Source organism: Lissotriton helveticus, chromosome 2_1 (assembly GCF_964261635.1).
Source record: "Lissotriton helveticus chromosome 2_1, aLisHel1.1, whole genome shotgun sequence".
Lineage (NCBI taxonomy): Eukaryota > Metazoa > Chordata > Amphibia > Caudata > Salamandridae > Lissotriton > Lissotriton helveticus.
The window spans coordinates 332,484,470-332,510,026 of NC_136059.1; the positions used below are offsets into that span (position 1 = coordinate 332,484,470).

The 25,557-nt window shown below is 42.6% G+C and overlaps 1 protein-coding gene across 2 annotated transcripts in view; it reads right to left on the reverse strand.

The window, feature by feature from the left end:
* Positions 1-25,557, reverse strand: part of C1QTNF3 (C1q and TNF related 3) — a 762,159-nt gene that overhangs the window by 76,785 nt on the left and 659,817 nt on the right. For both annotated transcript variants that reach the window (XM_078677282.1, XM_078677283.1), the window contains exon 4: positions 1,316-1,445. In XM_078677282.1, the coding sequence (XP_078533408.1) occupies positions 1,316-1,445 (130 nt within the window). The remainder of the gene's footprint in view (positions 1-1,315; positions 1,446-25,557) is intronic.

Sequence of the window (25,557 nt, forward strand, 5' to 3'; positions counted from 1 at the left end):
CAGGGAACTTGAGCCGACCATAGGGTTATGTATCTTACATTGGTTCCACCACACGGCCAAAAATAAGGTCACAAGTACATTTTTAGATTTGGGCCTCCTATTGGCTAAGCGGGAAATCACCACGCATTGGAAAGCACAGAGGGACCCTAATATAGGTAGATGGAAAAAGGAATCAATTAAGTGGGCGGAGTGTGATGGACTAGTTCGGCTACAGCTAGCAAGAAGAGCGGGCAGTGACAGGGCCCTGGAGGTGGCAAGGGTGTGGGGGGCATTGGTTGCGCTTCTAAAGAATCCTGAGGATGCTGGTGACGACGCTCCCCTAACTGCAAAACCTGAAGCAGTTGATTAGTTAGTTTACTGCCATGCTCAGTACGCTATGGTGATGTGGAATAGTCTAAGTAGTGCTTCCCACCATCACTGTAGCTTCGATCATGACATGATTTTTGATGCATTTGCACACCTAAACTGACAACAGAACCAAACTACAATACACGTGTTGATTGTATGTGACATGCCTGGTGAAAGGGTTTGGGGGGGCTAGTCTGCGGGCGGGGATAGAATTGAATTAGGATAAGTAGTAATATGGCAATGAGCGTTGACTGATTTTAGCATAATATAGATTTTCATAGGGTGAGTGGGAGAGGGTAATTCTAATGTGGTTTAGTTATACTGCATGTGATGTTATTATCCATCTCATGTTCTGTAACCTGTTGTGAGGTTATTGTAAAGATGTGTCAACCTTTTTGAAAATTGCAATAAAATATGTTTAAAAAAAATCAGACTGATAGTGCTGGGCAGAAATGATCAAGGACCCTGGAAATGTTACATTCTTGTTCCAAACGTTTGGATGTAAAATAACTAAATAAACGGATGGTAAGTGGGAGTGTGACTTGTAAGAGGTTTTCCACCTTCATTACAAACAAAATTCATTTTTCAAGACAAGGTACTTAGTAAACTCATTTTTGGAGAATGTGTCATCACAACAACGATTGACTAAGAATGAGAAACACGCTTGGGGATGCAGACAGCAGTGTAACCACATCCTACTCAATAAATAATATCCTTCAATAAGAGGCATAGAGCAGCACAAATGGATTTTTATTTTCCAGGTAAGCAAAACAGTAGGGGTTTGGATTACATTGTGTCAAATTGTCTTCTGACTATACCTGTTGCCACAGTGATAACTCAATTTCTTCCAGGCAACATCTCCAATGGCATCATTTACTATTCATGTTTACTAAATTGTCCATTTCTTATCATGAAACGGCACGTTTTTTAATAACTCCTGATAATGACAATAAAAAAAATCACTTGCCTGTCACTGGCGCAGAGAATCTTCCCGTCATTACATCAAAGTAGTTTCCTATATTGGTCTCCACGCTGCTGAAGATGATGCCGCTGTTGAGGTTTGTAAAGTGCGTTGCCATGGAAGCCATGAAGGCCACCTAGAGAATAATGTTTGTAGACATAAAAAGGAAAGATAATTGAATTGACTTGTCACAAAGTTACCTCTGAGAGCGATTCCTAGATATTTTGAGTCGCACTTTACCCTCTAAATATTGTAAAATATTCCACAATATACACTGTTGTTTTTACTGCATTTTATACCCGAATGATATTTTTACCCCCAATAAAGGCTGAAAAAGTTTCGATATTACTTCACAAAAGAGAGAAAAACTATCCATGTGCTGTTTCGTGGGAGACTGAGACAAAGAGAACATCTGTGGTACAGTGAATCAAAACCTTATTGTGCTCCCCCCTTATGCACTTCGCCTTTGGGCATTTTACTCTCCCTCATTGCAATACAAAATGTAAATATTAATATAATCATACAGTTCATACACTGCAATGTGATGTTCTCTAAGAAACCAGGACCAGGGTAGTCCTGAAATCATGAGGCAAGTTACCAACTTTGCTGCATATCCTAGAGTCAATCATTAAACTATTTCACTGGAAAGGGATCATCACTGTACTCCCAGAAGATGTGGTACTACAGTTCCCTCCAAGAAACATCGACCTTTGACATCCAATGCTTCAAAGGAAGTAAATATATATTTCTACTTACTGCAACTCTCTTTACATTCTTTTTTTGAACTTTTATAATGTTAGAGCTCACATTCTGACATATGTTTTGTGACTTGTAATAGCCTATATAGGTTTTCACCTGTTCAAATGACAGATAATTGTATACCATCTGTTTGTTCTATGTAAACGTGCTCTGTTATTCATTGGGTCTGGCCCGCACTACATAAAAATAAATAATAAATATTCAAAAGAAATAACTATTTAAAAAAATTCAACTTAACTAGATAGTCAACATATTTTCTCAAATGTTTTTATATGTCAGAGTGTCACCCTGTGTACACCTATTATTATTTTGAGTTTTATATAGCAAAAGCTAGGCACGAAGGCCTAACGTGATAACGGTTGATAACATTTACAAGCGGTACATGAGGGGAGTCATAGTTGAACAATACAGCATTAAGTGGTTATACAGTCACACAAGTATAGCACAAGGATGCATTGAGGAATGGCATCAGGAACAGAATCGGAGATTGAAAAGAGTCATATCAGACAGGGTTGTCTGAGCCCTCAGGAGTGAGATCCCTCACAAACCAAGAAGGGTGTCATGCTTCATCATAGCGCATGTTTCTAGTCGGGCCAGCGTTGCAATGCCCGACTGGCATGGGACTCTTTGCTGGAGATCTTCTGTATAAAATGCTGTATGTGAAGTGTGGGTGTGGGCTGGTCGTGTAGATTGGTCTAGAAAATGTATATGTGTGAAAGAAAGTACATGTAAAATTGACTAAGTAGTCCTCAGAGGAATTTAATAAATGAGTCCAACTGTCTAGTTAAAATTGTGGTTGCTATCAAGAGAGACAATGATCTTTGATAGCTCAATGAGTCAACATGTTTCTTGCTGATTAAAGTCAATATTGATATAGTGCCAATTCTTTAGGACCGAATTTTGTCTAATTTACAGAGTGGTTGGAATCTTGATTTATGTGTTTCCAAAGATTACCAATCACAAGTTACCAAACGTAACTTGATGTAGTTAAAAACCGACCCTATTTGGGTATTGGTAAAAACTCCTCAAGTGAAGGCAGAGCAAATGCTAATTAGCATAAGGAATACAGTGTTGCGTCCACCAGCAGACCTACCCTGTCTCTTCTTCCTGTGTAGAGTAGGAAAAACTTTGGTCCTGAAGAATTGCCACTTGATCAATATTGACTTTATTTGGCAAGAAACATGTTGACCCACTGGGCTGAACTGTTGGCAGCTGTACATTCTAAACTTGATGAGTATCAGGAAACAGCATTGTGCAAACTCAACTTCCTGAGCAGAGAGCGTAGAGTCAGAACATATAGGGAGGATGACAGGCAAACGCTGGCTGCTCTGAATCAGCAGTACCCAGCAAAAGCAACAATCTGATAACATCAGATGGTGTTGTGTAGTTCCTATATATCTATATAGGATCTGCCCGTTTAGACAACATAAACTGTGGGTTTGGTCTCCAGACTGATTCCAGACACCCCCACCGGATATGTTTGCCTGTATACCATCTAGCTCACAATACCTTGGAAAGTCTCCTCTTTCCAAGGAGATAAAAGTTCCTGGCAGCTATCGAAAAGGACAACCCTGTCCCATCAGGGATTGTGTAAACAGTACTTTTCGCTCAGTCACTCATGCTCACTTTGTCAGAAAGAGATACACAGAATAATCAGTGGGGACATTTTTCAATAAGCATTTATTGGCCCAGCGCCATTGTTGTCTAAAATAGGTGTGCTGAAAAAAACATAAGACAAACAGTTATAAAGGATTATAAGCACCAGCAGAGTAAATGGATGGAAGATTTCTACCATAGTGCTAAAACAATGAATATAGGCAGGTATATAAATACATGACAATAATAATGCATACTGCTACGATGCAACCCTAACTAGATGTGCCTAAGTATGTAGGTGCAGAGCCAAGAATTCCCCTAGGATGAAGCCAACCCAATTACCTGGTGTGAGAGAATGAAGGACCCCGTCTTGGTCTTGAGAAGGACACCCTGCGAGGGATGTCAGACCACTGCGTGCAGGAACCTCAGCGTCTCGCGTCAGCGTGTCAGCATGGAAGTCTTTCTCCTTGCTTGCCTCAGCAAAGATACGGTGTATATATACCCAAAAGGTACCCTCAGGGGTTCTAACCTTGCTGTATCATTTTGGCCGAGGATGACGGAAGGGATGACCCTTATACATATTTATTATGCAGAAAATGATAATCCTGCTGTGATTCTGAGAATCCTCATGCATAATAAATGAAGCTAGTTTTCTGGGAAAACCACACAACATTTGTGCAGCACCTAACTAGTTAAAAGGTCAATACAAAAACTGTTATGTAGTACAATGGCAGGGTAAATGTAGCTGAAAGGTTAGGTGACTACCCAGGCCTATATTGGGGTACATTACAAAACATAACAATGGGACAAAAGTGCAAAAAGCTAACCAAATATTTGACAAATTTTAAAACTATTACACAGACCTGTGCAGCACTAAGACCAGTCCAGAGGCAACTGCCCTGGATGGTGTCTTGGATACCATAACGTTAGCATGGCTGGACCCAGCTTACAGGCTATACTTTAACGCATCCATAACAATTGAGGAGATCACTTGAGTCATACATAGACTATTAAATGGTAAGCCTCCTGGTCCCAACGGACTTCCTGTGCAATTCTATAGGAATACGCACACCAATTGGTGTACAGAAGCCTAGAAGTACATGATGAAGCACTCCAAAAAAGGAAAATTGCCCCGAGTCCTAGGAGAGGCAATGGTGATAATTATACTCAAACCTGGAAAACCCATGGATAGAACAAACTCATATAGACTTTTATCATTCATTAAAACAGGGAGTAAATAGTGGGCATAGTTTGGCAGGTAGAATACCGACCCTACTCCCCAACTTTATCAGACCATACCAATTGGGCTTCGTACCTAACAGATCTACATCACATAACCTTAAAGAACATAGATGTAACAAAGAGGTGAATGGGGTCTGCCAGACCGCCCTGAAGAATGCCTGAAGAAGTCGAGGGGTAATCCCCTAACGACGAAACATGTGTTGGCTGGGCACAGAAAATGAAAGGCAAAGACCAAGAAGAAGTTCTCTATGTTATCTTTACTAAAAGATTGTTTATTGAATTAAGCGTGTGCTAAGGATTGATGTTTATGTTTCAAAGTCCAAAGGGTCTTAAATGTGGAGGAGTTTGGCGTGACCCCCCGCCCATTGGGCACCTCAATAAGATTATCATAAATGATCATCATATATCTAATGTATCAACAACGTCTGAAACGAGCGCCAATGTACACCTAGTATAAATTCACCACATTGTTGTAATAATCTAGATAATTGTGACGGCTTGGTCTAAACTACCTGGGAGACCTCTAACAAGGGGAGACGTTTATGCAACTAGAGACAATATTACACCAAGACAATTAGAGCACTATACATATTTTTATACTATAACTCAAGGAGGCCTTTTTCAAAGCTAAGGCTATTTTCCCCAACCCCACCACCGACATTTCACATTTTAGAAAGGGTCCTCACAACACCTACCGCTAAGAAATGTGTGTACGCATATACAATGACATACAGAGCGACGACTTGGTGGACCTACCTCCAGCCAGACAGAAGTGGGAGGAAGAACCATAAATGACAATTACAGATACACAATGGGCATACTACTACACACATGGGAGAGGTCACCCAACCTACAAACTTGGATGAGTTCACTATAAGTTCTTGCACAGATTATACCACACACCGCTAAAACTGCATAAACTTAGCCCTAGACCAGCCACATGCTGCGGAAGTTGTGCGGACCTATGGCAGGTTTTCTGCACCTTGGCTGGGGGTATTCCCAGAGATAGAAACTTATTGGAGGGAAGATAAAAAGATACTGTCAGACACAGGAAGTAGACAACTGGAACTGACCCCACTTTTGGCACTGCTAGGAAGTGTTCAAGGCCTCACTCCATCAGATTGAAGACTTACGTCAATACTTCTAGTACTGGCCAAATGGAGAGTAGCCATGGGAAAGGATAGAGGTTCGGCACTAACACCTGAAAAAATGGCTGCAGGATTTGGCATCTTCCAATGAGCAATTGTAGACATATATATACATATATTTTGCAGTTTTATATAGCGCATACCTGACCCGAAGGTATCAGAGTGCTTTACATGAGCACCAGTTGCTCTACAGACAGACACATGCATTTTTAGGCACTGGGAGATTAAGTGATTTGTCTAGAATAACTTAATTTCTAGGCTTGAGCCTTCCGCCAGCCTCAAACCTGATTCCACAGCTTCAAAGTTGGTCGCCCTAGCCGTTAGGAAACACCCTCGCCCATACTGGCAACCAATGCCCCTCAAGCATAGGCCCAAAGATACATGGGGCCAGATGCACCTGTATTTCCTGCAAATTGACCATCAGAAAGAGAGGTGCACAGAAACTGCAGCACCTCACTCGCAATTAGTCTAGGTGAGATAAAACAAGAGAAAAGCCATAAAGGTCACCCACAAGAAAGATAGCAGGGAGGACAAGATGACTGGGCAACTGAATATTGGCTGGTGTAACTGTGAAAATAGTTGCGATTATCAAAATGTTTAGCACATTGTAGCATCCTATGGCTAACACTGATGTATGCTGTAAATCAGTGTTAGCCCAATGGAATATTTGTACTGCATTCTAGTTCTCCATAGTGATTTGAAGAACAGACAGTTACTAGGAGCTTGGATCTGATCCTGATGCCAGATCAACTACTGAGGCTGGCGTGTTATTATTACCTACTTAATAAGATACTTATTCTACAATCAACTTGCTGCCTCTGCCTCCTACCTCATTTCATTGGCGACGAGGATCGCAGAGAAATATTAGTATGCTAGCGCACACAATGGTGAACTGTTTTTAATACTGTTGTTTAAAAAATCAATAAAATAAAAACAAACGTTAACAAGTTACAAAGAAATAGAAAAACGAATTAACGTGGAATTTATAACGATACTTCGGAGAATGTTTTCTATCTTGAACATGAGGTCAATCACACAGACGAATTTGAGACCAAAACTGCAGTGTCAGAGTTGGGAAAATCCAGGCTGGCGGCAGATTGACTCGTTATGCACATGAGGATAGGTTAAACAGCGATCACACTGGAACAGCAGGTGCTCTGAATGTATGATAATTGTAATCATACAGCTGCTCATTATGTCAACAATGAAAGCTGTGTCCATCATTCGAATCCCAGCAAAAAGATAACGAAATAGTAAGTGCCAGATGTTCTCTTTCATCTTTTTCAGAGTATTGTTTGTTATTCTTTGTTGCAGAATTAACGAGTTTCCCCATTGCCAAGAAGTTTTGTTGACTGACGAAATAGAGGGGCCTTGTGTTTGAAAGCACAACATGTAAATGAATGAAGCAGATGTAAAAAAATTACAATTTTAAAGTCTGTTATTTATTGTTATAAATTATAAATTATGCATTTAGCATTTTAATGAAAGCTTTGGCTACCGACCAAACGCAGAAAATAATCAAATTATATGGATTATTTATTCAAATCCTCTAAACACTCCCAATTACTAGGTTTCGCCAGCGAAACAAATCTATTGTTTTTATATAAACTTAAAAGGGATAACCAACCTGCCTACTTGTTTCCTGGCTTTTTATTGGTTCTGGTGTGTGTCACCTACCTTTTCTCCATTCCTATTGGCTGTAGTATAATTTCCTGCATTTATCAAGCGTTTCCCTTGTCTGCTTCTCTTATCAGTTTCTCGCTACTGAAATACTGTCAACACCTGCTTTGGTGAAACTATATTTTCTTAAAGTTTTTCCTTTTACTCTTGCAACATATTTATAAAACAATTTATCACCCAGAGAGATTAGGTTATTTGCATAGAATCACAGGATGTTGCTCAGCGCCACCAAAACTTGATCCAGGATCCCAAGCTCTCAAGTCAGCAGCTCTAGCCGCTGAGCCACATCCTCTTGATGTAAGTGTAAAAACACACTTCTAGGAGCCCCGTCTGGTACGTAATTAGTATTTATTTATGGAGCAGAGAAACAACTTGCACCTCGCCAGCTGACCAGACCATAACTGTCAAGTATGGAATCTCGCTTGGCTGAGGCAAGACACTAGAACATACAGAGATTCTGGAAGACTACTTAAAGGGCAAGGAAAAAGGAAGACTTAATGATAATGGCAATTTTCACGAAGAAATAATTTACCACACCTCTCCACTCCACTTATCTGTCAGGGAGCTCTTTCCTTTACCCAGAGGATGATTGATGAACACAGCTCTTCATTCATTACATAGGCGAAACCAATCAATTATCAATGCTTGTTTTTTTATTTCCCATTTCATTGTTTCCCATAATGACCAAAACTGGCCCTGCCAGTCCCTTGCAGCATTTTTTAGCTTAGAGTCCAGCAAACATGAATATCAATGGGGCAACCCTGTACTCCTAAGAATCTGGGTGCACTCAATGGTCAGGTAATAATGGTACTTTTGATTGTTATTATTAATATTAGTAGTAGTATTATTATTATAATTACTTCCGACACTTTCATACAATAACTGAGTGAGAGAGTGCCAAGGTTACTCTCAATATGAACAATCCAAGTACAGACCTCATAATCCACCAAATCGTACTTCAGTAAAAATATACATTATTAAAATAGATACAATAGGAGCCCCAACATTATAGTAACAGACTACACAACGTTTTAAAAAAGCAAACAAATTAGCTGCAATCCGCTTCCACATGGGAGACAAAGGTTCTAGTCAATCTTTTTTTTTTTTTTTTTTTTTTTTTTTTTAAAACCTTTATTGTACAAAGAAAGCTCACAAATACGGGCCTACAACCCCACGGGCTGGCCACCACACGGTAAAAAACGTAGCAAAGGAGAATAAGTTCCTCACAGGATATGACACCAGGAGCACAGGAAAAACAACAAAGGCCATCGAGCGATCAGCAAAAACAGGATAACAAAAGGTTAATTTTCTAATGTGGGGCGGGGGAACAGAAGAATAACGGGCCGTGGAAGGAACAACAGGGGAGGGGCCGCGGCAAGCCGCCATTTTATGAACACAGGATGTAACAAAAAGCCATACAAACATAGCTACCAAAGAATATACACATAATCGGCGTACAAAGAAGCTACAATGGCATCAGTCAAACCGCGCTCACCCTTCACCGCCCCCACCCAAATTGTAGAGACAGATCCAAAAAGGTCCCCATTGCAAAATACAATACGATACGCACCCCAACGGAAAGAAAGAGACCCCCATAAAGGAGGAAGGGGAAGAGGGAAAAAGGGGACAAAAGAGGGACTCCCACCAAATCACGCACCCCCAGGAGACAAGACAGAACAACATGACCCGGCAAGTGATATACCAAAAAGTCGACACCAAAAGAACCAGCGGGCCACAATCAGACACACACCGGAATACGAACGCCACAGAAACTCCCCAGGGGGACACATGAGGAGACAGAGTCCCGAAAAGGTGAATACACAAGAGCCATAGAACAAAAAAGGAAGAAATGAGGGGGGAAAAAGACCCCCAATAGAGACAGACCCCACCCACCCACCCCTAAGCCCACCCTGCACCCCTGCAGAAGGCTATGGCCTACCCCCCCGCAGCGTGCCTGTCGCCCTAATTAGAACCCGAAATATAGCGGAGTAAAGTTAAGTCGGAAACAGAAGACAAAAACGGGAGGGGCAGGGGAAGGGAACACGGGATGGGAGACACATACATACACATACACGGGGGAGGGCCGGGAAACAGGAGGAAACGCACCCGGCCACCCGCCTGAGTCGAAGCTCCAAGACCCCGGGAAGCCAGAGATTATCAGGTTAAAGTCCAAGAACACCAAACAATCACACATAACCATACCAGGACACATTGACCATCCAGATCAGTACAAGACTACCGCACGCAGATGCCAGTGCACATCAGCCCTGTCCCTGTTTGTCCAAAGTGAGAACAATCCGGTCCAGCGAGGACCAGGCCACGAAGAACAGAAGGCAGACAGCAGGAAAATACAACGGCAGTCCAGAAAATACACGTGAAGTACAACACGGAAGATCCAGGAAAGTCACGAAGTGTAGCAAACGATGCAGGCACAGGTCCAAGGCTATGTCCAAAGAAACCGACCCATCTGGGCTAGCACAGGAGAGATCGCCGGGCAGCGGCGGCAAAAAGGAACCGGGAGAGTCATGAAAGTCAGGCCGAGCAAAATCCAGCTCCCGGGCCAGAGGCAAAGGAGGCAGAGCCGGAGGAGGAGGCATCATCAAGGTCCGCACACCCACGGACGCGGTCGTAGCCGGGGCCAATTCTGCCAGGATAATTCCAGCCGTACCCCGCAACGGCAAAGCCACATCCGGTCGTGGGGGCCCGGGAGGCCCGTAGCGAGGAACCATCTCCGAAGTAATGACAGGCGCGGCCACCAAGAGTCGCCAGGAGAGCAGGGCATCCAGGACCTCCTTAAGTGTAGGAAAACCTTTACAGTATTCGGCACCCGGGCCATGCGGTGGGCCTCCAGCGCTCGTCCAGGCCCGGCCGAGACAATTGGGGTCGGTCGCCATTTGAGAGCCCAACAAGGCCGCGCGGCCGCCAACCTCCGCCGGGGTGACGGAAAGGCAAGTATAGTCGCGCCGACCAGCGGCAGAGCACCCCGGGCAGGAAGGGGGGCCACCAGAAGAAAGGGACCTCACCGGCCACCCAACTCCGCCGGTTCCGTTCTCCGAGTCCGGGTGGCAAAATCAAAATGGCCGGACCGGAGAACAAAGGGGGAGCAAGCCGGATATACGAGGAGCTCCGACAATGGAAGGCAGCGCCTCCACCAAAGGCCTCCTCCCCACAGGAATCAGCCAGGAAGGACCTCCGGCCCACACGAACAACAGCCTTCCGACCACCTCCACCGCGCCCCGAAGGGCAGCACCGCAGGCTCCGTCCGGCCCGGGAGCCAGCAAGAAGATCCAGGCCAGTCCGCCTCCGACGCCACAAAACGGTCGGGGGGCACCGCTCCGGATCCACAGCAGCCAGGACAACCGGAACAAGAGGTAAGTGCCCGCAGGGCGTCGTAGCACTACCATACAGCAAAGAGGGCTTCCCGGGGCAGGATAACAGCAGGATAAATGTGAAAATACAGGCAGGCGAACGGAGCCGAGCTAAAGCGCGGCCATCTCGGTCGCGAGCTAGGCTCCTCCCCCCCTAGTCAATCTTATTGATCATGTTTGCAATCCAATTGACAAAATCAGTCCAAAGTCAAACAATATTGTTGACTTTTCAACCTCAAATTATCTTCAGTTTTATGGTTTAAATCTCTTTATTGACATTTTTCAATATACATAAAAATAACTATGTAGGCTTGGTCGTCGTGCCATTAACAGTGCCAGGTATATGACCTAAAGGGCCATGCCAGGCCCACCAGTATGACAATGGGTCTGCACTAAGGTAGACACACCTCTCATGAAATGAAATTCGCAGGAGAAAACAAAACAATACAAACCATCATAAACCCCCTTCCCCAAATTATCTTCAGTTTTAAACTTCCATTTCAACCTGGCAAAGTAAACCTTTTGCCAGGCCCAAACCTTTCCTTTAAATACATGTAAGTCACGCCCACGGTGGCTACGAAGGCAAGGTACAGTGTACCTAAAAGGTAAGACATATACTATATTTTATGGGTTGTAGTTGTTTATTATTAAACACAGAAGAATAACACAACATTGAGGACATGTACTCTTACGTTTTACATGTTCTGGTAGTGATAAACTCCTATATACTTTGTTTAGCTTTATTTTTATAATTGTATATTCCAAATGGGAAGGAATAACCCCTTCAAGTTTGGCATCTCTAGAATCACAATTTAAAACCCTAACTTATGGTCAAATTGCAATTCTGAAAACGCCACTTTTAGATGGTTGCCATTTTCTTGCATTAGCCATTTGGTGCCTGCAGCCTGTCTCTGATAACATGACTAGGTGTAGTTGGCAGTTGGGCTTTGTGCATTCCTCCTAGACAGCCAAACACAATGGGAAGTTTAGGTGTGACTGAATGCTTAGACGTCACTGGCAGGGTGGGAGAGGGGAGCTGAACACAGCCTCACTTACATTTGTCCTTCACACAAAGGGACTAATGTCCCTACATTATCACTTCAGTCAGCTTGGAGGAAGGGCAGGAACTTCTGTGCACTTCAACGCTACTATCTAGAAGTTTCTCCCGCCTTCCACAACCAGGGCACCTGTGTATAAAAGAAGGACCTCAGACACCGACTCTTCAATGCACTTTTGGACCTGTGGATACCCTGCCAGGATGAAAGACTTCTGTGCTGCTGAATAGGCTGTTACTCTCTTGGACTTCTATTCTAAAGGAGTCACTACCCTGCTCTGCTGACCTGCTACTTGTGCCCAGTTGCCTGTGAAGGAAGAACTGGACCTGCAAACCATCTTGAACCCAGGATCCCAGAGTGGCTCAAAGGGCTAGTCTGCTGGCCTATTGATCTGAGGCTCATGGACATAACAGGTTCCGCAACAGCACCTGGACACGTCCTCATTGAGTTCCTAACCCCAACTGGTGCCTCTCAGGTCCTGCACCCGGGGTATGCCTCTCAGGCTCTTGAATTCAAGCTTGAGGGCTCATTGCAACCACGATCAGTCCCGTTCACACTGAAACCACTTTGCTTGCACTGAAAATCAGCGCGAGCCACCGCCAGCCGGTTTCTTTGTACAGCAAACATCTATAGCCCTGGAGAACCACCTACTAAGTCTTCCTAGCCTCCCACAACACCTAGCTGAAATGCCTGGCCTGCTCCTTTTTGCCCTGCTGACCACCGCCAGTGATACTCTCCTTGCTCCCTGCAGCCCTCTCCAACTCAAATGGAATTCTTTGCACAAAACATGAGAAGGTAAACCTTAAGCGGTACAAATCTGGGACTGTATCTGACCCGTTCAGCATCACGTTCGGCCTGAACTTTCGAACTTGAACCAGCCCAGCACGACCAGATAATTGTGGTTGGTGCTTTATGCTTTTAGGCAGTACATTGCAGTTTACTCTTTAATAAATAAAAACTCCAGTTATACTGATTGGATTTTTGTCTTTTGCTCTTGTTTTAGTTATTACATTTTGCTCTATTTTTCTAACCTAGTGTGGGATCTTTTTGTATGGTGTTTTCACTGATTTACTGTTTGAAGTGTTCCACAAATACTTTACACATTGACTCTAACTTAGGTCATGGGATTGAGCACTGTTAATTTGAGGTTTGCTTGTACCTTACCCTGACTAGGATTGTGGTTTCTGCTTGACCAGGGGTGACACCCCAGTCAACCAGTAACCCAATTTCTAACTGTTACCATGTCTTAAGGAAAGAGAACAAGTACTTTAACACTGGTTAGCAGTGGTAACGTTCACAGAGTCCAACAAAAACAAATTCAGCAAAAAGTAGGAGGAGGGAGGCAACATTTTTGGGGGTCAGCCTGCAAGGAGAGTCAGATCCAACAATCATACTTTGTCAAATCTTGTCAAGGAGATGCCTTCAAATTATTTGTCAACATTGTCATCTCCTCCCTCAGCTTAGGCACCTTCCTGGAAGCCTTTCAGAAGAAACCAAACGTAGACCCAGACAACCTCTGGAACATTTGCCATACCTACCCTGCATAGGACAAATAATTTAGAAAGCAGTCCCCTCCTAATTACAGTAGCTCAACAAGAACAAGTCTCCCAATTCAGCTTCAGACAATCCTGCAGCAAGGGGGCAGCTACTCTTCAAGTAATCAACAAGCTCATAGTCAATGACAGAAAGGTCATGTCTCTTGATCATGATTGATCTCTCCAAAACTCTCCAGAAGCTTAAACATAGTCGAACATCAAGCATTGACTCAAACTCTGTAAGCATGCATAGGCTTCTCCAACACTGTCCCACAATAGTTTACTTCCTAAATCACCAACTAACACCAGCTCATGCATATAGGAACAACTAAATCAGTAAAACCTTCATGTAGAATCTTCCAGTGATCCATCCTCTCTCCATTCACTTTCGATATGTACATGGAAGTTCTCTGAACCTTATTCATTGTCAAGAAGAAGATCCATCACCATGATGATGACACTCAAATCTACCTTCAATTCTCCTTGACAGTAACATTCGATGTCTCACAACCTCCCTAAGGCTTGAAGTCAATAGCAACCTAAAACTCAGTCTAACACAGATATAAGTCCTCCTCTTCACCAACTGTTCCAAACAGCAGGTCTAAGCTTTGATATCCAATATGACCCTCAACAACTTCACTCTTCAACTGTCAGACATGAAAAAATCACTTGGATTAAATCGTGAAAAAGTCTTCACCTTAAAAGAACACCTACTGAACATGATATTAACTCAGAGGAAGACCGTGCTGCAGAAATCAATCTACTTTTTAGGGATCTAATTGTTTGGGTCTAATGAAAATTGAATTACAACTTATATGGACACTCTCCTCTCATTCTCCAGTAGTAAATCTATCTGACTTCCTGCACCAATGCACACACACAAATGCTTAAATAAAAAATCTAAATACCCAGAGAGCAACAACTATTACAAAAAACTAATTTGAAATGTGTAGGCAAGGAATCATATTGCCAGATACAGTCTAAAATGGCCAACTATAGCCACCAATGCTTAGACACTGCATACATTACCGTGTCACAGCCATCTCATCTTTCTATGTAATCCTAAACAATAAGGATCACACTCCAAATCACAAATGTAGGTGTCAAGTTATAGTCTTAGATGTGCAGTCCCAGCCTTATATGTCCATGCGTAACTTCTTAAGGCTACTCACTGGTTTCGTATGCCAAGAAGCTACAAATGTGTACGTACATAATTGTGTGCCTAGTACAGCCCCAATATTCTTGGTGCAGATTCCATTTACTTACTGCCGACCTGTGAGAAAGAGAATTATATTTTTGGGATGAAATGGCCACTGTCTTCAATAAGACACAATCATGCAAGATAATAACATAGCCTAACGAGTAAATACTGCAATTTCAGATGGCACAGTCTTGCTAGGTTACAGCATAGTCCACTGAGAAAACACTGCTTGACCCTTTTTAGGTATGGCACAAGCAGTAGGTCTTTCTAAAGTAGCACCAAACTCCCTTAAGAAATTCAAGACATAATTGATGAACTACATAAAATTAAAAACAATTACATAATTAAAAGGACCAGAGATTTATGTTTTCAAAATGTTTATTACAACAAATGGTCATATGAACAATAGCATTATAAAAGTCAATTTTAGTTGTATGTGCATTGCAAAACATAGCCACTGGACAAAACAAAAACAAAAGAAAAAGTTACCAGCAAACTGTTCAGTTCTACACTGTTCAGGAAAGCAAGAGCATTTCAGACTGACATTCTGAAATATTTTCAATCTTACTGGTGGTGTTCTGGCGAACTCCTGTCTCAGCTCTAACGATAAGACAATCCTCTCTTTCCCAGCTTTCTGCTACAACTAATAGTCCCAATTTCTTAAAGATGTTTCAAAAGTCATTGCTGATCTTTTTCACAGCTCCCAGGCTTCCATGGAAGACAACTAGAGTCCAAACCTCTCTCCATCTAGTGTTCACACAGGTCCCCTGCCAGCTAAGCAACTGATCATCTCACACAATCTGATGCTCTCCCTCCTTGTATCATGAGACAGTACAGGGTGGTAACCATCTGACTCTTACAGAGCTCACCCAGTTTTATATAGGCATCAAGCAGGTCACACCCCTGTCATCTTCGAGATAGCAGGCCCAAACTAGACTTCTACTTTGTATCTTCTTTCTTCTCACAAGGGTTTAGGAAGAAGTGTTCTTATTAACTGGTGGTGTGGTGGCATTTTTATCCAGTGCACTATGCAGTGATTGATTATATTTCTGGCCCAATGTCCAAAGCATTCCCACCAGCATTCATTCTACTGCTTTTGTTGCACTTACTGTCTTGCTAGTCTGTGAAGTCCCAGGACATGACTTGCCAGCAATTTTGCCTGTCCCCAGCAAACACTCCTTCTCCCGGGTCGTCTGGCAACATGTCTCTCCTCTATTGGCAGGAGAGAGGAAAGTCTGAAGGGACTCTCATGAAGAAAGGCTTCTGAAACCTACACCTCCTCTTGAAATAATCACGTTGAAAAACAAATGTCAGCTTTGGGCTCTCGTTTGTCCATCTTTTGGCACATCCAGGTGGCATATCATAGATAAGTGACTTAATTACCCATCCTTAGCTTCCCTGCTCTCAAAAGCATGCATATTGTTCTACTGGTATGCTATGTTTTTGTTTTTTATGTCTCAAGGTTTAATCACTGTCAGCAGGAATTTTATGGCACGACCGGGGTAATCTATAAAGTCTTTCCATATTTCCTTTACTTGAACAGCAGCCAAGAAAAAACACAAGTTACTCTTCTGACAATCCCAATGGAAGCAGGCAAACAAAAACAAAGGATAGCTGAACAAAAGGGTGACTTTCACTTTCTCGATTCAACGTTGTTCATGCCATTGTAGCTCTCAATGGCTGGATAACATAACGTGCTTATGTTTGCACCTCCCTTTCCTGGATCCACGCACATAGGCTAGGGTGCACAGCCTATCAACCATCACTCTACCAATGTAAAGGGAGTGTTGTGAGCAGATGTCACTTATTTAAAGAACTTCTTTGACATATTTTATCTCGTGACTATGTTGCTGCATTTTTTTTCTATGGTCATCGAATAAATTAGGAATTTGCGTGACCATATTGGAAGTTGTTGATGTACAGTGTGTGTCGGTGCGTGCGTGCGTGAGTGCGTGCGCGGAGTGGCAGAGGTTTCTGTGAGAAGGATGAGGGAGAACAGTTATTTAGAGAAAATGTGAATGCTTTCATTTTGACTTTGGTTGCTTTCTCAGTTTGGCTATGTTCTCCACTATTTAAAATATATTTCTAGTGAAAATAAAGTGAAGCCTCGGTGTCAAGCCTGTTTGAGATCTGCACTGGGAGAAAATCTAATAGGCAATCAATTGTTGTTTTGGGCCCAACATCCAAACAGCTTTCAGGGGTTTGAACTGGCAGGTTATTTGCATATGATTAGTACTCAGCCATCCAGACATTGTGGTCAAGAGTTAGCGGTCTCAGCAACAAATGATTCAATCTCCTAAAGATATTGATCATATCAACGATACTGATGATGACAAGGCTTATCAAACTCAAGACATACATGATGCTTTGTAAGATGACCTCTTTTGGTATACGGTTTCTCACAGTAAACAAAAGCAGCAATCATCCATTGTTTAGCAAGGGGAGTCCTCTTAATCTTCCTTTGGTAAATATGACATTTTTGACACTGTAGGGGTTTCAGTTTTCAATCGAGTCCTAATTCATCACCAAACATCGTGGAATAGATTACTAATAAAAGCATTAAAAAATATATTTTTAGCAGGTTAAAAACACACAATGTTGGTGTTTTTTTCAACAAGTATGGAAAAGACCAGAAGAATGGTGCAGATCGTGCCCGGTCGACTTGTCAGGACAAAGCCTTAGATGTCATTGATTCACTGACAAAAATCTCAGATATAGCAGTTGCTAGATCAGATGGTTCCCCATTTATCCAGTGTATGTTTCTAATTGGGCCCAAAATGCTTTAAGAGGAGAACAATTATTATTTTGGTTGCTCACATGTTGCACTCTGTCATGTTAATACGGCCCTACATGACAGAACGCAGCGTGTGAGCGATTGTACTCATTGGACAATTCTTGGTCCCTGCCCACATGGGATTGAAAACTCTGCAGACGATATTGAAAAAGGGTATAGAATGCCTGGAAAACACGGGAGTGTTCTAACCATATGAACTTTTCCCGTTGTAACACCCTGACTACTGTTGCAATATTACTTAGAGGACCGTCAAAAGGGTATATTGACACAGGAATCAACACAGTATTCACGCCACCTTTTGAGCAAGAACTAATAGTATTTCGAATTCTGGTATTTGCATTCTTTCACGACTAGGAAGGTTTTTCCTGAACCATAACAAAATCATCAAGATATATGAACTAAGCCCTGAACAAGTCTGTTTGGAAGAAACGCGTTGACTATGGGAAAATAAGAGAAGTTTTAAAATGAAAGTATTATGAATAAATAAATCAACTCTTTCCAGGAGTCGATGCATTATGTAAATCAGTCACGATTCCATTTCTGATTCTTTATTGACCGGTACATAACTAGAAATGTTGATATTGAGTGGGTGCTAAGTCATATTGTTTTCAAATATTGATTGAGTTTTCTCCAGTGTGGATGACTAAGATGGCTGGTCTTCTAGACTTGGGTATCACTGTGTCTAGAATATAACCATAACCTACGAAAGTGATATGTGGGATCTGTTTTTGTGCCTCAGCCTGTTTCTTGTACATAACTTAGGGATATGTGTTATATATTTTGGGAAGATACAAGGTGTGGTGAGGTAATTAAATCTTCACCTGTTATCTCATACATGTAGTTTAAACCAGCAAAGGGGTGCCCAGCTATTCATGTTATTAGCTGCACAGCACTACCAGCACTTTATTCTTCTTAGGTTTCATCTTAATCTATTTAATAGGTTAACCACTTTTCCTTGTGCAATGATTGGAAATATGACCTTTCACCCTGCCCGTGCAATCACAGGGCACTTTGCATATAATGTTCTTTTGCACTTTAGTCCAAGCCTAAATCCAGTACCATCAAGCTACTTTTGATCAAATATTCCGTTTTTCACTGCATAGAAGCATTGCATATTTGGCAATCTCTGGCCTCGGACGAGATTTTATCACCTGTGTATACTTTTTGAGGCTCGTGATCAAGTTTAGAAAATCGCTTAAGCAGGTTCCTATGATCTAATAATATTTCTTTGTTGTTCTGCACTTCATGATCTGTGGGCCTAATGAAATATTAAATATGCTGAGGGCGCCTAATTGTTTTTTTCATCTCACTTTGATTGTTTTGAACCTTGATGTGGATTTTATTGGTATTGGTACTTGCTAAATCTATCATTATTTCTTAGGAATACCATATTAAACACTATAAATACTTACAGCACGGTTAGCTGAGGGAATTGATACAATGGATATCCCAGAGTATGCCCCTTTAGAAGGGCGACTGCTTTTGGGGGATTGTTAGGGAAGGCAGTCTGTTATATCCTCTTAAGTGTCTTTGAATGTAATCCAGCCTAGCTGCCTCCTGCTGCTGGGCCAGAGTGAAAGATGGTAACAGAATGCTGGTGTGATGAATGGAATGCCTGTGTGGATGAGTGGTGACAGTTGGAGATGGGCTGAGCAGCAGGGAGGCTGCTCCTGATGGAGATGGTGTAAGAGCTAGAAATAGAGTTGGAATATGGGCTGGCAACTGCAATGTGGGCTGATGTACATATTACCTGGAACCAATAAAGAAGTCTTCAAACTCTAAATGGTTACCTGTGTGTAAGGGTACAACACAGTCGGCGACACGTACAAGACCATAAATAATAAAATGCCTGATAATCTGAAAAAACTACGGGGGAAGTGGGACAGAGATTTGAAAGAGTGAGATAGTAAGGATTGGGATGCAGCCCTGATGGACCTACGACAGGTAGCGATTAAATCAAGACTGCTGCTTATACAATTCAAGTACCTGATTAGGATCTATTATGACAGGGCTAGGCTACACAACTTTGGGAGGGCCGAGACATGGACCTGCCTGAGATCTGGGGAGCATGAGGGTTTGTTCTTCCACACACTCTGGGAATGCGCCAATATACTCCCATACTGGAACAACATATTAGATGAGCTGGGTAAAATCTTGAACACGCCCCTAAAGGTAGATCTTAAATACATAATTCTTGGCATCCCTACAGATGGGTATCTACGAAAAGCCCACCTTCTCTTAGACTTAAGTCTGGTGGTGGCGAGACAAGATATCGCCAAACACTGGGGAGCACCCAAATAAACTACCCTTGAGTAGTTAAGAGAGGGATTGACATCTACATGGCTGCAGAATAAGTCACCTCCAAAGCTAAAGGCTGTCCAAAGAAATATGCAAACATTTGGGGTCCCTGTTGTAAATACTATAAAGTTGGTGTGATGGATGAAGAAACTATGTGCACACCGGAATGATTCTTAAGTCTTCCGGGAAAACTCTGTACATGATCGTTTGTGATTTGACGTATATTAGACCACCTGTTAGAGGGATAGATGTACTGGACTGTCGCAAGTTCCTAATAAAGATCTACAACTCAATGTTAGTTGTTGTTCATTGCACACATTTGTGCACCCATTGTTTCTTTTTAAATGTATATATATATATATATATATATATATATATATATATATATATATATATATATATATATATATATATATATATATATATATATATATATATATATATATATATATATATATATATATATATATATTTTCCTGGATTCTCCTCGCCCCTTACTCCCGGCAGAAGTCACAGCACCGCAGCAGATAAGTCTTTTTCAAAAAAGCTTTTATTTGTTATTCACACACCATGTGCAGGATGCAGCTCATCACAAAACGGACGGCCTACGCGTTTCGGCTACTCTAGCCTTCCACTGGACCAACATATATATATATTCCACAAAAAAGAATACCATATAAAACTGTGTTGTGTTACTATGTTTTTAATATCAATTTGTTAGTTACAGTATATGGTCTTTATTATTATGACTGAATAAAGTTTTGAACTTGACTTGACATCCACCATGCCTGAGACCAGAGGGGCAGTTTTTTAAAGACCATTACTTCAGTTTTGACCCGATTTAGGGTGAGAGAGTTACGTCTCATACAGTCAGTGTCTTCTATTAAATAGGGGGAGAAATGCTGAGGATCTCCACCAAGTTTTAAAATGATCTGTGCATCAACACTATATGCTTATTCAATGCTGGTGTCAATTCTTTCCCCAGCGAGGTAGAATGCTTTCACCATTGAGGTTTGTTTTGCAAAGAGGACCTGCCTCTACAGGTCAGACATTTGGTTTCTGGCACTCTCTTACTATAGGACAGAATACAAATAGAGAAATATTTTTGAATATTTGATTCTTCATACAATTCAAGGTTATCAGATAGCTGGGCTGAACTGTTCCCATGAGGAACAGGATTAAGACTGATTTGCATACGGCTAGGTCTGAACTAGGGGAACAAAGTGAGCTAAAGAATGATGATTAATTCAACCCAGATCTGGGACTGGGGATGAGTGTATGAAAAGTTTCAGCGCTCCATCCATCATCTTCTTGTGTCTGCTTTGCTCACCCTACGTTGGCAGGGTATGTCCAGATGTGGGTTCCTTGCTCACTTTACCACTGTATTCAAGCTAGCCTGGCTGATGAGTTTTGTTACCCCGGATCCAGTCTCAGGATGCTTGTCTCGGAGTTTCAGAGTATCCATCAGCCAGGCTAGCTTGGGGTGTTACTCCAAAACTGGTCCCAGGATGCTTGTTTGCAGTCCAGGGAAGACCTGACTTGGCAGTTTGGGCTGGACTGTTTCCATGAGGAACAGGGTCAAGACTGAGTTGCATATGGCTGGGTCTGAACTGGGGTTGTGAAGTGAGTTAAAGAAAGTTGAAGGATTCAACTCAGATCTGTGACTGGGAGTGAGTGTCTGAAAAGTTTCAGCGCTAAGTCCATCATCTCCTTCTTTTTGCTTTGTTCACCCTAAGTAGGCATGGTATGCTCAGAAGTGGGTCCCTTACTCACTATGCCAGTAGATTTAAGCTATTCTGGCTGATGAGGGGTCTTATCACGAAACCGGTCCCAGGATGCTTGTTTCCATTCCAGGGAAGACCTGGCTTGGCTGTTCGGGCTGCACTGTTCCCATGAGGAACAGGGTCAAGACTGATTTGCATTTGGCTGGTTCTGAACTGGGGTGGCAAAATGAGCTAAAGTACAATGAGGGATTAAAGTTTCAGCGCTCTGTACATCATCTCTTTGTTTGCTGTATCAGATAGAACTTCATTCTGAACCTTTTCAGGTTTCTTAGCCCAGACCTTTACAGCTCTTCCAAGCACATTCAAAGATAGTCAGCTAGGACATTACTTTTCTACTTCAAAAAGGGGCAATAGAAATGTCTCGCCTCCATCCAGAAAGATTCCTCAGAATAATAATTCTTGTTCAACTGAAGAATGGAAAGATGCATCCCATAAGCATTAGAGATTTCACTCATTTTTTGGCGTCACCATTTCAAAATGGAGGCAATATTATACTTCAGACACTCTCTTCGACTGGGAGATTGCTTTGCAAGGCTAGACCTTCAGGAGACATATCTTACTTTTCTTATACACTTTCAGAAAAGTCCTGCAATTGAAGTAGCAAAACAGAACTAACCAGTTATTTCTTCTCCCATTTGGACTGGTGGCAGCCTCTTGGTGTTGCGCAAAATACTGAAACCAGTCACTGCAAGTTTAAGAGATCACAGAATCTGAATGGTCACTTATCTGGACCACATCCTGTTAATAGCCCATGGTCAGGCAATTCTCCTGCATCATGTCCAACTAACACGTCAACAAGATCTTGGTTTTATGATCAATCAAGAAAAGTCCAATTTGATTGCAGCAAAAGATACAGAATTTCTGAGGTTCAAAATACATTCAGTTAGCAAGTTTACAACTCCCAGTAAAGTCTAGGCATTGAAGATAGAGATTTGGCAAATTGTACACTGTTCTCTGGTCTCATGATGCCATTTTGTCTGAATTGTAAGTATCAGGAAGCACTCATTTTTAACACTGGATCTAGTGAAAGTTATGCATTCTTTTGTCTGTCACAACCTCCACCAGTTACCGCTTATACAAGAATATTAGGGTCAGTGGTAAAAATGGATATAGATAAAATAAAAACAGAGACCCTGGATTCCATCACTGTGACTCTTCACCTCTGATTGGCTCAGATGTCTGCTGTGTGTAGTTTTGTATTTAAATGCAATAAGCGATATCTTGGTAACCTGCCATAAAAGTCCTGTGTGTAACTGTAGGCATGAATGGATATACCTGACTGATACCTCTGTAACCAACTCTCTGTTCTTTGACGAGGAACTTGTTTGTTCCTGAAACTGAACAAGAGATGAGTATCCTAAATATGTTCACCAATGAATCTCTCTATTAAAAAACCTACCTCAAATGTTGTCTCTATGCACTCTCAGTGGAAAATGAGCTATAGTTTCTACTTGACTCTTGTGCCACTGCAAGGTAATTAACATACATTATTAACCCTTTCCGTGCTCAAGACGGCCGGGAGCCGTCCTGAGAAACAGTGGACGTGTGAGCAGGACGGTTACCGTCTGTCCTCGCACATGCCAATTGAAATCCCTCTGGTGCGGGCCCTAGAGGGATTCCCGCCCCCCCCCCAACAGCCTCTGGAGCTGGGGAAGAGCTTCCCTTCCCGAGGCTGTGGAGATGGTTTCAGGGAAATCGAAACTAAAATGAGCCAAGAGGCTCATTTCAGTTTCAAATTTTATATGCTCAGGGGGCTATCTCAGCTCCCTGAGCACGTAGAAAGTCATGAGAGGTATCGTTGGAATGAGGAGAATCTTCCTTTTCCAATGGTACATCTCCCTAGTGGATCTCTGCTTGGGGATTTCCCCAGGAGGGCGATCCCAAGCAGGGTACCACCCACTAGGCACCAGGGAGGGGGGAGCGGCCCCTTGGGCAAGGGTCTTTTCTCCCCCATATTAAATTGGGTAAATTGAATCTTTCTGCACCCCCTGGGGGAAGGTGGGGGAAGTAGCCCCCAATCTGCCCCGGGGGCAGAAAGCCCACTAGATACCAGGGATCTTTTTCCCAATTTGATTAGGGGTAAGGGCTGCCCAATATGGGTATGTCCACCACTGCAAAAAAATCTTTCTGCCCTCCCCTGGAGGGCAGATGGGGACAGTAGCCACCAATCTGCTCCCTTGGGGAGCAGCAAGCCCACTAGAAGCCAGGATTTTTTTCCCCATTGAATTTAGGGTTGGGGTTGCCCAAGATGGGCATGCCAATGCCTTCACCACTCCCCACCCACGAAACTCTGCTCCCTGGCAGGCAGAATGCATGGATGGCGCTTGGCTGGGGGGTTGTGGATGGTTGTGTGTGTATACTAACTCTTGGCTGGTGGTGTGGCTTGCAAGAATCCCCCAGTGCTTTCTTACCCAGAATCCCCCGCAAACCTTAAATGTACACACAAAATCACATCTTGCTCACATTTCTGTGTGGGTAAGTTGTAGGACCACCATGCAGGCACACATTTCCTACTATCAAGCATTTCCCTTGGTCTCCAGAGAAAAATTATACCTCACTTGTGTGGATACCCAAAGTAGCGTCAGCCTAAAAATGTATAAACCAACTATCCTTTTAGACCTGCTTTCGAGCCCCCCTCAATTTCTACATGTTTTTGGCCCTTCCATTTCAAATGCACTTGGTCCATCCACACAAGTAAGGTGTCATTTTTATCGGGAGACTGAGGGGAATGCTGGGTAGTAGGAAATTTGTGCCACACAGATATTAGAGGATTTGAGGTTTGCAGCGAATTTCTGGAAGGGAAATGTTGGGAGATCAACCCAAGCCACACCTTCCTAAACTCCCACGGGTGTCTAATTTTCCGAAATGTCTGGATTTTTTAGGTTCCCCATGATGTCTGAAAACCCGGGACCAAAAACACAGGTGCCCACCTATCCATCACAAAACTACCTGTTTTTTCAAGGGGGTCACCTGCGTTTTTGGTCCCGAACTCAGCAGTCATCTAAGGAAACCTACCAAACCAACACATTTCTGAAAACTAGACACCCTGGGGAAGCCAGGGAGGGATGGGTTGCATAGACCCTCTAGGTTTTCCTACCCAGAATCTCCTGCAAATCAGAAATTTAGCAGAAAAAATCACAATTTTCTCAAATTTCTGTATGGGAAACTTGTGGGATTACAGGGCTGACATAAATTTCCTACCACCTAGCATTTCCCCTGGTCTACAGATAAAAATGGTATCCCGCCCATGTGAGTGGGCCAAGTAACCGCGACAGGCAAACATATTGAGGAGAAATCAAAAAGACTTATCACAAAACACCCTGTTTTGCAAGGGGGGTCACCTGGGTTTTTGGCCCCGGGCTCGACGACCATCTAGGGAAACCTACCAAACACACACATTTCTGTAAACTAGACATCTGGGGGAGTACAGCGAGGTATGGCTTGTGTGGCTCCCCCAATATTTTCCTACCCAGAAACCCCTGCAAACCTCACATTTAGCTAAAAAAATACATTTTCCACATATTTGACTGTGGGATTGCCATGCCGGCACAAGTGTCCTACCACACTGCGTTCCCCTAGTCTCCAGAGTAAAATGATACCACACTTGTATGGGTGGGGTAAGGGCATGTGACTGGAAGAGCCAAAAACATAGGGATTAAGGGTAAAGCACAGCTAATTGTAAGCGCTATATTTTTTTAAAAATACGTTTTAGCCAATTCTGCATTGGACACCCACACAAGTGAGGTGTCATTTTACTCAGGAGACTGAGGGGAACGCTGTGTGGTAGA